This window comes from Neovison vison, chromosome 1, assembly GCF_020171115.1.
Source record: "Neovison vison isolate M4711 chromosome 1, ASM_NN_V1, whole genome shotgun sequence".
Classification (NCBI taxonomy): domain Eukaryota; kingdom Metazoa; phylum Chordata; class Mammalia; order Carnivora; family Mustelidae; genus Neogale; species Neogale vison.
Window position 1 is genome coordinate 257652434 of NC_058091.1, and position 14786 is coordinate 257667219.

At 42.1% G+C, this 14786-nt stretch overlaps 1 protein-coding gene across 1 annotated transcript in view; it reads right to left on the minus strand.

The window, feature by feature from the left end:
- DOCK2 (dedicator of cytokinesis 2) overlaps positions 1–14786 on the minus strand; it is a 424170-nt gene that overhangs the window by 256694 nt on the left and 152690 nt on the right. Inside the window, exon 26 of the mRNA XM_044229734.1 lies at positions 12143–12291. Coding sequence (XP_044085669.1) covers positions 12143–12291 — 149 coding nt within the window. The remainder of the gene's footprint in view (positions 1–12142; positions 12292–14786) is intronic.

Sequence of the window (14786 nt, forward strand, 5' to 3'; positions counted from 1 at the left end):
TGATGCATGCGAGAGCACTTTGCACGCTGAAGTACGTCATGTGTGTATCATATGTCACCATCCATGACATCATAACATTATTCCATTGGCCTAGAAAGGGCACATTTAATGCCATGGAAGCAGAGGAAGAGCAAAGGGTAAAAAGGGAATAGCTTTGGACAGAGCAGAAGGTGGAGGAGTCGCATCAATGTCAGCTTTAATTTGGGGGCTTAATTAGCTGCTCTCTGTTTGGAAAGCACCACAGATAAAAGAGTTTTTGCAAGCCTTGTCTCCCTGTCTTTTGTTTGAAATATGAGGGAACATATAGGTTAGAAGAAAACCCTGCTGCTTCTGCATGGTGGTATCGATTCCTGGGAATTAAATGGTAATTCAAAGAGGCAGCAGTGGCCTCCCTTTAACCTTGAATCAAGCAGGCTGCCTAGGCTTATCAGAGAGCCCAGAACTAAGGTAGCCATAGGGGGTGCACTTCAGAAGAAGACACTCAATGACAGACTTCTTTCCCACATGTCAGGTCAGGGGCAATGCTGGCCCAAGAATGCCCTCTAGTCTCAACTGCTCCTGGTGCCTACCATTGTCCTTTCCCCACCCACCGGAACCCTGATGGAGCTGCTGATGTGATGTCCCTTTTACATCAATGTCTGATCCTCTTTACAGGAGGGGCATGAGTGTGTGTGTATGTGTGTTAAGTCACACATGCATATTCAACACAATAGACAAATCACCTGTAGCAGGTGGGGAGGCAGGAAAGTGGGAAAAAGGGATGGGGAAAAAAAGAAACACATACACACACAAAAACAAATAAAAAACAAACAAGGGAGGTCCTGGCCCATACCAGTGATGGTAATGTGTCATACACTGAGGGTGATTCATTCAACCCCTGCACCTGACATCCAAGAAATTAAAAGAGAAGAAGGAGAATTCTCTCCTAGCACTCAGAGCAGAAGACCCAAGGGAGAAATCAGCTTCCACCGTCATATTCGTTCACATATACATTCCTACAACAGAGAGTTTTGTGAGCCAGCATCGTGAGGGAGGTGGGCAGGGAAGAGTCGAGCTCCTGTGAGGTTGGTGTCTGTCCTCACAGCACTCCTGGCCCCATAGGCAGAGCAGTCCACAGAAGATGACAACACAGATGCCATGCTTTTTGCCAGGCAAAAGCTGCTCATAGGACACAAGAGAAGGGCTGGGGAAGAAGGTTATTAAAAGAATTTTAGTGGAGCAGTAGGATGGAGAATGAAGGAATTGGCAAGAGACGAGTCTGAAACTCTGATCTGGGCAAAGCCAGGGGAGCAAGGGCTTGTTGTCTGAGCTTCGGAGGTCAAAGCCTGGCAGGGGACACACACAGGAAAGTGCAACACCAAGCAATTAATGCCATAGTATCAGTCCGGATACACAGTTATGAAGACACAGAGAAGGAAGTCCTTGATTCTGTGTAGGGGTTTGCAGGGGAGACTATGAGGGCATGGAGCTGAGAAGATTTTAGAAAGGAAGTATTGTCTGAGCTGAACCTAAAAGGCATTTAGGACTTTAGGTGCATAGAAAGAATAGGAATTAAGGACATTCCAGGCGAAAGAAAACACAGGAGCAAAAGCCTTCCCTACCAGCATCTAAGTTGATAAATAAAAATACCAGAAATCCCAAACAGTTCATGACTAATAGTGTGCCTTGGTTAACAACCTCCCAGATTTAGTCAAAGGACTTATAGGGTTATAAAAATTAAAAAGCTGACTCTGAGCATTCTCTCCCTCCGTGAAGCAGGTATAACCAACCCCATCTCCTGTTCAGGCTTAGGAGTCAGCTTTACATACTTTGTGATTGCTAAGCAGGGTACAAAATGATGACTCTTCTCTTAGAGGAATGAAACATAAAAACAAAAAGGCTGTTTTAAGAGATGGGAAGAAGAAGAAGAAAAAAAAAAAAAAAACACTCCCTCCGGGTTTGGCGCAAAATTAAATCTTATGAGTTACTCAGCAGCCAGCAAGGCACAGAAAGAAGCCAGTGTAAAATAGGCTTTCAAAGTAACTGGAGTTGACAAGTAACCTTGCTCTAGAAGGGGGAGAAAGGGGTTAACAGAGGCAGGAGTCAGGTCTTTCTCCCTTCACTTGAGCCTGTCCCTTTCATATGCTAAGTGCAACTCAAGCAAGCTTGCAGAGAGAATTTAACACTATCATTAAAAAAATGTCAACACCCAGGCTAAAGCGGACATCACCCCCTGAGTCATATGCCACCCAGGGTTATAATGAATAAGGTAATAACAGGAAAACAGAGCTTCCTCATGCCACACCTGCTGTGCTGGGCTGTAATTACTCAAACATTGGCAATCAATTGAAGACTAGCATCTTTTCCCATCCCCCTCACACAATGCCTCCCAAAAGAAAGTTTGGCATGCTGCACTATAATTTCTAGATTTCCACATGTGTTTCCAACCCTGAGCAATGGTTCCTGCAGGTAGATATAACCTATAGTTGGGTGGGGAGACAGGCTTTTCCATGGTGCCAACAAAGTGACAATAAAAGGGAATGGCTACGCTGTTATCAGCAGAGAAGATCCAAACAACCAGAAGGAAAATCCAGGACTTTTATCCTAGGAGGGGTTTTAATTTTTCCTCCAAAATTTCCAATTTGAGAAGTCGGTGCCTGTAGAAATCAAACAGCATGCTTGATGGTCTGGATTTTCAAAGTCAGATATTTGCACAGGTCATGTCCCCACTACTGCATGACAATGAATTTATGAGTACAAATGAATGTGCTTGAAGATTTTGCCATTTTATGGTTTATTAAATGCCATATTGGAAAGCGCTAGGTTTCATAGACTGGAAAGGGCTCTTTAATTAAGAAAGTAAAGGACTGAGGATGAGTCCAACCAGTCTTTCATTTCCAGTGAATACTGAAGATTAAAAAAAAAAAAAAAAAAAATAGGGCACATTAGAGTGACGGTTAGTAAAGGATAGTCCTTGGCCCAATAGCATCCACATCACCTGGGAACTCAGAAAAATAAATGATTGGGTTCCATCCTCCAAATAAAATGATCAGAAACCTGTTTTTACAGCTCTTCCAGGTCACACTGATCCATGCTCAAGTTTAAGTCTTCCTACATAAGAGCAGTGCTCCTCTGCCCTTGTTGCCTATTACCACCAGCTGGTAAAGTTGTCCTTGTGATGCCCCACCAATCCCAGACCAGTTAAATCAGAATAGTAGGGCTGGGGCCTTGACACAGCTGCTTTAGAAAAAAAAAAAAAACTTCTCAGGTGATCTATACACAAAGCCACAAAGCCAGAGTGGAGAGGCGCTATAGGCCAGAACAAGAAAGATTTAGATGAGATATTTGGGATTTCTGATTGTTAGCTGGGTTCAAAGTAATAATGGCTACTGAAAGAATCTCCTTGGTGGAAGAAAAATCTTTCGAGAAGAAGAGAGATTTCCATCTTCATGAGCTGAAGAGGTTGGCTGTGAAGCTCACCAACAGTGAGAGCGTCAGAATCTTATACCAAACCCAATGGTAATAATAGTATTTAATAACACATCCAGCAAAGACAGTTGCTCAACCTAAGAAAGAGGTGGGCTAGGGTGCACAGTCAGAAGTCATTATAAAAGCAATGCACTCAGAGACAGTAAAGAGTGACACCACACCTCCCACACACTTCAAGTCCAAATGCCACAATCCTCCAAGGGGAGCTCAGAGCTTCCCACTCACTTCTCAGCTTTGAAGCCCCTAGTACCCAGGGCATGTGAGACAGCAGGCTCTTCTCACCAGTGCCTGATGTTACCCAGTGTGCAAAACGATGGCAGCCCATCAGAACAGAGCACTAGGAGACCGCTCACATGGGATGGGCAGAGCCTGAGCACTGCTGCTTAACAAATGAACCGTGAACTTCTACTTAAATCAGGGAAATAGATAACCCATTATAAGTGTCTTCCTCAAACAGGGGTCCACTGGCATTTCCCAACAAATCCAGGATTTTTTCCCCATGAAAAGGGATGTGAGGATTACTGAGCTGTAAGAAATAATGTAAATTATTTTCAACAGGAAGAGGTAGCATTCTTTAGGATGTTTCTGGAGAAATAAGGAGCCAACTCTAATGTTCCTATACTACAAGTGAGAGAAAGACCAACTCTCCCTTAACTTTTTTTTTTTTTTTTTTTTTTTTTTTTTTTTCCCAATTTATTTATTTTCAGAAAAACAGTATTCATTATTTTTTCACCACACCCAGTGCTCCATGCAAGCTGTGCCCTCTATAATACCCACCACCTGGTACCCCAACCTCCCACACCCCCGCCACTTCAAACCCCTCAGACTGTTTTTCAGAGTCCATAGTCTCTCATGGTTCACCTCCCCTTCCAATTTACCCAAATTCCCTACTACTCTCTAACGCCCCTTGTCCTCCATGCTATTGGTTATGCTCCACAAATGAGTGAAACCATATGATAATTGACTCTCTCTGCTTGACTGATTTCACTCAGCATAATCTCTTCCAGTCCCGTCCATGTTGCTACAAAAGTTGGATATTCGTCCTTTCTGATGGAGGCATAATACTCCATAGTGTATATGGACCACATCTTCCTTATCCATTCATCCGTTGAAGGGCATCTTGGTTCTTTCCATAGTTTGGCGACTGTGGCCATTGCTGCTATAAACATTGGGGTACAGATGGCCCTTCTTTTCACGACATCTGTATCTTTGGGGTAAATACCCAGGAGTGCAATTGCAGGGTCGTAGGGAAGCTCTATTTTTAATTTCTTGAGGAATCTCCACACTGTTCTCCAAAGAGGCTGCACCAACTTGCATTCCCACCAACAGTGTAAGAGGGTTCCCCTTTCTCCACATCCTCTCCAACACATGTTGTTTCCTGTTTTGTTAATTTTGGCCATTCTAACTGGTGTAAGGTGATATCTCAATGTGGTTTTAATTTGAATCTCCCTGAGGGCTAATGATGATGAGCATTTTTTCATGTGTCTGATAGCCATTTGTATTTCTTGATTGGAGAAGTGTCTGTTCATATCTTCTGCCCATTTTTTGATGTGTTTGTCTGTTTCGTGTGGGTTGAGTTTGAGGAGTTCATTATAGATCCTGGATATCAACCTTTTGTCTGTACTGTCATTTGCAAATATCTTCTCCCATTCCGTGGGTTGCCTCTTTGTTTTTTTGACTGTTTCCTTTGCTGTGCAGAAGCTTTTGATTTTGATGAAGTCCCAGAAGTCTATTTTCGCTTTTGTTTCCTTTGCCTTTGGAGACGTATCTTGAAAGAAGTTGCTGTGGCTGATATCGAAGAGATTACTGCCTATGTTCTCCTCTAAGATTCTGATAGATTCCTGTCTCACGTTGAGGTCTTTTATCCATTTTGAGTTGATCTTTGTGTACGGTGTAAGAGAATGGTCGAGTTTCATTCTTCTACATATAGCTGTCCAGTTTTCCCAGCACCATTTATTGAAGAGACTGTCTTTTTTCCACTGTATATTTTTTCCTGTTTTGTCGAAGATTAATTGACCATAGAGTTGAGGGTCCATATCAGGGCTCTCTACTCTGTTCCACTGGTCTATGTGTCTGTTTTTATGCCAGTACCATGCTGTCTTGGTGATCACAGCTTTGTAATAAAGCTTGAAATCAGGTAAGGTGATGCCGCCAGCTTTATTTTTGTTTTTCAACGTTTCCTTAGCGATTCGGGGTCTCTTCTGATTCCATACAAATTTTTGGATTATTTGCTCCAGCTCTTTGAAGAATGCCGGTGGAATTTTGATCGGAATGGCATTAAAAGTATAGATTGCTCTAGGCAGTATAGACATTTTAACGATGTTTATTCTTCCGATCCAAGAGCATGGAATGGTCTTCCATCTTTTTGTGTCTTCTTCAATTTCTTTCATGAGTGTTCTATAGTTCCTCAAGTATAGATCCTTTACCTCTTTAGTTAGGTTTATTCCCAGGTATCTTATGGTTCTTGGTGCTATAGTAAATGGAATCGATTCTCTAATTTCCCTTTCTGTATTTTCCTTGTTAGTGTATAAGAAAGCCACTGATTTCTGCACATTGACTTTGTATCCTGCCACGCTGCTGAATTGCTGTATGAGTTCTAGTAGTTTGGGGGTGGAGTCTTTTGGGTTTTCCATATAAAGAATCATGTCATCTGCGAAGAGAGAGAGTTTGACTTCTTCATTACCAATTTGGATACCTTTTATTTCTCTCTGTTGTCTGATTGCTGTTGCTAGGACTTCTAATACTATGTTGAACAAGAGTGGTGAAAGTGGGCATCCTTGTCTTGTTCCTGATCTCAACGGGAAGGCTGCAAGCTTTTTCCCATTGAGGATGATATTTGCTGTGGGTCTTTCATAGATAGATTTGATGAGGTTCAGGAATGTTCCCTCTATCCCTATACTTTGAAGCGTTTTAATCAGGAACGGATGTTGGATTTTGTCAAATGCTTTTTCTGCATCAATTGAGAGGACCATGTGGTTCTTCTCTCTTCTCCTATTAATTTGTTGTATCACATTGATTGATTTACGAATGTTGAACCATCCTTGTAGCCCAGGGATGAATCCCACCTGATCATGGTGGATAATCTTTTTAATGTGTTGTTGGATCCTGTTGGCTAGGATCTTGTTGAGAATCTTAGCATCCATATTCATCAGTGATATTGGTCTGAAATTCTCCTTTTTCGTAGGGTCCCTGCCTGGTTTGGGGATCAGGGTAATGCTGGCTTCATAGAAAGAGTCTGGAAGTTTTCCTTCTGCTTCAATTTTTTGAAACAGCTTCAGGAGAATAGGTGTTATTTCTTCTTGGAAGGTTTGGTAGAATTCCCCAGGGAATCCGTCAGGTCCTGGGCTCTTGTTTTTTGGGAGATTTTTGATCACTGCTTCAATCTCGTTATTAGATATTGGTCTATTCAGGTTGTTGATTTCTTCCTGGTTCAATTTTGGTAGTTTATATTTTTCCAGGAATGCATCCATTTCATCAAGGTTGCTAAGCTTATTGGCATATAACTGTTCGTAGTAACTTCTGATGATTGTTTCTACTTCCTTGGTGTTAGTTGTGATCTCTCCCCTTTCATTCATAATTTTATGAATTTGGGATTTCTCTCTTTTCTTTTGGATTAGTGTAGCCAGTGGCTTATCGATCTTATTGATTCTTTCAAAAAACCAGCTTCTAGTTTCATTGATACGTTCTACTGTATCTCTGGTTTCTCCCTCATTGATCTCAGCTCTAATCTTGATGATTTCCCTTCTTATGTGTGGAGTTGGTTTGATTTGTTGTTGATCCTCCAGTTCTTTAAGGTGTAGAGACAGCTGGTGTGTTCTGGATTTTTCAATTTTTTTGAGCCAGGCTTGGATGGCTATATATTTTCCCCTTAGGACCGCCTTTGCTGTATCCCATAGGTTTTGGACCGAAGTGTCTTCATTCTCATTGGTTTCCATGAATTGTTTCAGTTCTTCTTTGATCTCCTGGTTGATCCAAGCATTCTTAAGCAAGGTGGTCTTTAGCTTCCAGGTGTTTGAGTTCCTTCGGAACTTTTCCTTGTGATTGAGCTCCAGTTTCAAAGCATTGTGATCTGAGAATATGCAGGGAATCATCTCAGTCTTTTGGTATCGGCTGAGTCCTGATTTGTGACCCAGTATGTGGTCTATTCTGGAGAAGGTTCCGTGTGCACTTGAGAAGAATGAGTATTCTGCTGTTTTAGGGTGGAATGTTCTGTATATATCTATGAGGTCCATCTGGTCCAATGTGTCGTTCAATGCTCTTGTTTCTTTATTGATTTTCTGCTTCGATGATCTGTCTAATTCTGAAAGAGGCGTGTTAAGATCACCTACGATTAGTGTATTCATATCAATATGACTCTTTATCTTGATTAACAGTTTTCTTAAGTAATTGGCTGCTCCCATATTGGGAGCATAGATATTTACAATTGTTAGATCATCTTGGTGGATAGTCCCTTTAAGGATTATGTAGTGTCCTTCTGTATCTCTGACTACAGTCTTTAGTTTGAAGTCTAATTTATCTGATATGAGAATCGCTACCCCAGCCTTCTTTTGAGTCCCATTGGCATGAAAGATGCTTCTCCACCCCTTCACTTTCAGTCTGCGTGTATCTTTAGGTTCAAAATGGGTCTCTTGTAGACAGCATATGGATGGGTCCTGTCGTTTTATCCAATCTGCAACCCTGTGCCGTTTTATGGGTGCATTGAGGCCATTCACATTGAGAGTGATTATTGATAGATACGTTTTTATTGACATCGAGTTACCTTTGAAGTCTTTCTTTCTGTAGACTGTCTCTATATTTCTGTTCAATGCTATTCTTGGGATTTTTCCTCTTTTATAGAACCCCCCTTAATATTTCCTGCAGTATCGGCTTGGTGGTTGCATAGTCTTTTAAGTCTTGCCGGTCTTGGAAACTCTTTATCTCTCCATCCATTTTGAATGTCAGTCTTGCTGGATAAAGTATTCTTGGCTACATGTTCTTCTCATTTAGTGCCCTGAATATATCTTGCCAGCCTCTTCTGGCTTGCCAGGTCTCTGTGGACAGGTCTGACGTTATTCTGATGGGCTTCCCTCTGTAAGTAAGGAGCCTCTTTGCCCTGGCAGCTTTCAAGAGATTATACCTACAATTATAATTTCTCAATTTGACTATCAGGTGTCGTGATGTTTTTTTGGAGTGTATAATCTTGGGTGGAGACCGTTCAGCCTCTAGTACATGAACGCTGGTTTCATTCGCGAGATTCGGAAAGTTTTCATGAAGGACTTGTTCCACGACATCTTCTAGACTTCTTTCTTTCTCCTCCCCTTCAGGAATTCCAATAATTCTGACGTTGGAACGCTTCATGGCATCACTTATTTCCCTAATTCTGCTTTCGTGGGATCTAAGCTGTTTGTTCCAGGCTTCCTCCTGATCCTTTCTCTCTATCTGTTTGTCTTCCAGATCACTAATTCTATCTTCTGTCTCAGTTACCCTAGCTTTGAGAGAGTTTAGATTGGATTGGAACTCATTGAGAGCATTGTGGACCTCCTCCCTGGTAGCTTTAAGCTCCGCCCTAACATTGTGAACATCCTGTCTGGTCGCTTTCAGTTCGGCTCTAATCAATTCTGTTTGGTCATCCATGGCTTTCTCCAACCTAGCTATTGCCTGGATAATTGTTAGCCTGAATTCTCTTTCCGACATATTGTCTATGTTGATAGCCGTTAGCTCTGTTGCGGAAGGTCCATCCTCTGTATTTTTCTTCTGTTGGGCATTCCTCCTCCTAGTCATTTTGGTGGGAGAAGACTGAACAGATGTAGCTGGATGTATCAACTCTGGTGCAGTCAAGGTGCACCCTGGAACACTTCCTGATCTCCGTCTCAGAAGCCTCAGTCTGGGTGCAGAAGCTGAATAAATTCCCCCTTGGATGCTGGCAGTGCAGGTTCCAAGTTAAAGACCCTGGGGGCGCAGGATCTTTTGCTCGTCCCCAAAGCCAAGGCAGTGGCGGCTGTCTGGGAGCTCCTGACCGCCAGAGAGGTTCCAAGCAGCGATCGCACACTGAGATTTTGCCGCTGGCCGGGGCTGGGAGTGCCTGGCTTGCGCGCACCTCTTTTCAGAGGCGGCTGTGGGTCGGGGCGCGCGTCTGGGGCACTGAGAACGGGGCGCTGGTCCGTAAGCCGCAGGCTGGGCTTTTGCGCGCCTCTGTCCGGGGAAGAGTTTCGCGGGCGCGAGGCTTAGACTTTGAAACAATGGCCCGGGTCTAGAAGCGCCCCAGGGCCTTAGAAACCCAGGAGAGCTGGAGCGACGTGCACGCGCATCTCAAGCTTTGTGGTAGGGCTAGCGCGCGTTCTGCAGACCGGCTCCCATCCCCTCACAGGAGCCGGAACCCCGCGCTCTGGGGCGCGCTGGCGGCTTAGGGACCAGGAGCCGGTTTCTCCGCCGCACTCTCTCTGCCTCCGCGCCGGGGAGGCCGTCTGGGACCGGGGACTCAAGCCCCTGTCCCTAGCCGCCCCGATTCCCACAGTTTGCCCCCGCGATCCTTTGCTCTTTTGGAGTGCTTTCAACCAGTCTCCGAGTTAATGCTGGTCCCCAGACGCAGGGCACTCTCGCTCGTATCGGGGTATTACTTTCCCACCGGTCGCCTCTGGTGGCTCCCTCCCCCTTTTGTTTATCTTCCGATCTCAGTCCGCTGTTCCCATTCCGCTTTACCTGCTCACTGGCGTCTTCTGCCCCTGTAGAGATCCAGACGTGTATAATTCTGATCTCAGGCTGATTTCATGGGTGATCAGAGTTCTTTGGTGGGTAATCAGCTCACTTTGGGGTACCAGCTGAAAAGACGCCTCTTCCTAGTACCCCGCCATCTTGTCCCCCCCCTCCCTTAACTTTTTGTAAAAGATCAAATAACAAAGACTGGAACCAGTTCAACAGCTGGTTGACTAGTGCATTTATAAAAACACTCACCATCATCATGACATCATGATGACATCATGACATCATCATGACAACATCACAGAGGGAATCTTGCTTTATCCAAGCCCTTGGGCATTGATCTCCATCTCCCCCAAGAAAAAGAGGGAGGATAGGAAGAAAATGAGAGGGAAAGACCATGCTCTTGTATCTCTCATGCCCATGATTTTGCAGAATTTGGAGTCTGACTGACCTGGATTTGATTTTTGACCATATCATTTATTTGCTGGCTGAATGTTAAGTCTACGAATTTCAGGTTTCTCACCTTTAAAATGGGAATAATAATCCTTAGCTCCAATCAGGGTGAGCAGAGAGAAAACATAGATAGCAGTTGGCACAGTTTCTAGAAAACAGCAAATGAAGTAGTAGCTCTGATCTTTAGTTATTCATTCTTGAACATCCAGCTTCAATTCCTTTGGGAAGACTTCCTTGACAAAAATGAATACACAGACACACACACACACGCACTCAAAGTCTTTGTAGCTCCAGTATATTTTATATGCATCCATGAAATTTAGACATTATATTATGTTGCAATTGCTTATTTATATAATCTGTATAGATTTTCTTAAGGAAAGAGACCAGGCTTTGAGTGTCCTCAATGCCAGTCACGTAGTTGATGTATCATATACATGAATGAATGAAAGAATGAATGGGTGACTCAAGCTACTGCATTTACCTTGTAATGAGATAAGAAGCTTAATTAGGATGGAAAAAAATGGAAAGGACAAGACACATTAGGAAGTTGATAACAATCATTGACTAAGAGATATAAGCAGTAAAGGAATAAAATGAATGTTCTGTAGTGTTTTCTATTGATAGCCAATCATAGATAGAGTTCATCCAGAAAGCCCTCCTTTGAGCATTTCCTTGAGAGGAGAGGGGGTGGGGGGAAATACTTAAATAAATACTTACAAAATAGTTGGTTGTTTAAGTCTACCCAGTCCTCTGAAACCAGCCCATCTAGGAAAGGAGTGCTCTTGGACATTATGCAAAAACAAGGTGAGGTTGTCAAATGAACCTGATTTAAATCAAGAACCGTTACCTTTCTCTTCCAAATCTTAAGAAATCTACATCCTTACTGTTACCACTAATCTATCTCCCTTGCTCTCTTCTGCATTCTCTGACCTTTTGGAAGCCCTCTACTTATTCCCCTGAAGCTTTCTCTTTTGTGCCATCGCTGCCTAATCTCTGGATGATGTCTACCAAATAGACATTGGATTCACTGGCACAGCCACCTCCCTACCACCATCCCACTCTTCATCCTGTCTCTAGAGTCTAGGCCTGAGCAATGTGCTTAGCCAAAAAAAGCCTTAACTGTTTTCACCATTGCAGGAAATAACCAAAGAAACAAAATCAAAGTAAATCAACTAAAACAAAAAAACAGACGAGAGTTTTCTTGACTGTGTAGGCATAAGAAACTCTCCCTCTGGACTTTGCAAGCAAAGGTTTTAGTAAATGGACAAATCATTTAAAAGTTTGCAATATGTCCATACCTACCCCTGAGAAATCCTGTCCAATAAGAAATATGGTGACATAATGCTACATGTTTAACTCCAATCCCTAAGCCATCTTTCACAGCCATGGGGGTTAGTCACTGGAAAAGTAGGCCTGCTGAGCAAGCCGTTGACTTTTATCTTTAGACTTCAACTGCGATTCATCAGCATCAATATTTTAGAGCTTAATCAGCTCACTGCTAGTCTGAGTCCAGGACATCTACATCATCGTGAGGACTCACCGCATCCTGACAGCTGAGGACCTCCAAAATGCTGTTGAGTAGTTCGACACAGTACTTCTTCTCCTGGACCTGGTGTTGCATCTCATCCTTCTGTTCCAGCAGCTCCTTCAGTTCTTTGGTGATGACAGGAAGAAGAATGTCCCGGCACTCTGGGAAGGAGGCAATTCAGAAGCATTTGAGCATCCTTATTCTGTAGTTCCTTTTCCTCTTTTTCTTTCTTTCTTTCCTTCCTTCCTTCTAGATAATTTTTCATTAAATAAATAATTCATGATATGTTTTCCTTATAAAAAATTTTAACTATGAAAGATTAGGTTAAGATTTCCTTAGACCTTCATTCACAATTCCAGTCCCTCCCCCAATACTCACTCCCCAGAGGAAACCAATTCTTTTATTTCATATATATGTGTGTAAAAGAAATGTATATGCATATATATACATACATATAAAATTTATGTATGTGTATGCATTTAAAAATGTACCAGTATAAAATATGTAGTATCATTTTGATTTGGCCTCCACTTAAGTAAAATATATTATACTGTGATGATAAACCCTCATGATCTTTTTATAGTTTCACATATGTATCAGGATAAAACATATAGTGTCATTTTGTTTTTGTGTCCTTTTCATAAAAGGAGATTATGCTCTATCTTGTCTTATGCCTTGATTTGTACCTTGACTTTTCTTCACTCACCTATTGAAGCACTCACCTTCTTGGAGCACATTCTATGTTATTACACATAGGGATCAACTGAATCATTTGTAGTTGTTGTATAGTATTCTCTATTATGGATATATTTTTTTATTTAGTAATAGCCCTAGCAATGAACATTTTTCACTGGCACAGAAATTACAAAAGTGAACAACCTTCTATTTGCATCCTTACGCACAATGGTTTTCATTTGAAATAAATTAAAATATTCACCAAAAATGGTATCTCTCTTAGCACTGCTGTCTCGGGAAATTTCTGGAAAGTTCTAGAATCCTACACAGCTTTGCTTCTGTATTTCTCTTGATAATGGCAAAGCTTCCAAGGACCAAAAAATAATTCCCCAAATTTTTTCAAACTACCTCCACCCATCTACTCAGCTTCTAGAGCTGAGATGTAAATCCTATACCCCAAGATTTCATTTTAATTTAATTTAATTCAATTAAAACAAACAGGTATTGAACATCATTGATGAGGAAGACTATACTTTGATGAGGAAGGCTATACTTCCAGAAGTATAGCAGTAAGATAAGATTCTAACCCATTAGATACTTAGAATCTGACAAAGATCAGCAGCAGCAAAAACAAAGAGCAATGGTGGGATGAAGTAGAAAACATCTTTAGTTCTGTCACCCCAACATTTGTACCATCTCCTGGCACAGCACCTTGGTTTCACTCTGCGGAGCCACCCTGCTGAGGGCTATAAGCCTAGGGACACTCTCATGAGGCTGCTGGCCCTTCTCTAGACAGGGACTAGATATCTGATCCTAATTAGAATAACCCCTGAAATCTGAATCTCGAGGGAACTTTAACACCAGCTGCTGCCATTGCTAACATACTGAATGCTTACAATGTGCCAGGCACTGTTTTAAGTGTCTTGCGGGGATTACCTCAGTCAATCTTTCCAATGACTTTGGAGGTAGATTCCACTATTTCCCCATTTCCCTGAAGAGGAAACAGAAGGATGTGCCCAAGTGTACATAGCTATTATCTTCTAAAGGATTTTGGCGTGTAACTTGGGAAATTTTTGTTTGTTAGAGAAAATGATATGTGTTTGCAAGCTTAATGTTGGAAAGCTAGGTGAGTTCATTTGAAGCTCTAAACTCTTTGCCATTAGATGAATGACTTCCTCAACTTCCTGAAACTTAACTTCCCAACTCTGCCTTCAGTGACATTGTCATAAATGAAACCAGCTGGAAGCTAAGAATTGTGCATTCTCTAAGTTAGATTAGGATGGTAAATTCTTCCTCTTTGAGAAGCTATTTTTTGAAAGTAAAATAAAAGAAATTTAAAACACAACAAAAAGTCTTGCTCTCTCACAGTTCTCTGCCCAAAAGGGAGTCCTCAAATGATGTGTTTTAAGGAGATTCGTGTCCCTGCAACATATAGGGTAGCTGGAGGAAGAAAAGGGGTCAGAGACCATGTGCAAAGGGCAGAGACCCGTGAATATGCCACTGCAATAGCCCAGGTGATGATAAATGAGACTTTTTTTTTTTTTAAAGATTTTATTTATTTATTTGACAGAGAGAGATCACAAGTAGGCAGAGAGGCAAGCAGAGAGAGGGAAACAGGCTCCCTGCTGAGCAGAGAGCCCGATGCGGGACTCGATTCCAGGACCCTGGGATCAGGACCTGAGCCAAAGGCAGTGGCTTAATCCACTGAGCCACCCAGGCGCCCAATAAATGAGACTATTAAGGCTGGGTTCTTCCCCTCTAAAGTTCTAGCCTCTGATGCAACTTTTCTGTCTTTTGTTGAAGCTAAAGATTTAAAAGGACTGGAAAATAAGGTGGTAAAAAATAGATCAAGAACAGTCAATTGTCTTGAGTTTAAAGCATAAGAAGACAATGTCTTAGTCTAAAACAGCCTGTTGTGACTCAAAATTAAAATCATTTAAAACTCTGTAAAATGGAATCACCAGGACCTAGAGTGATATAT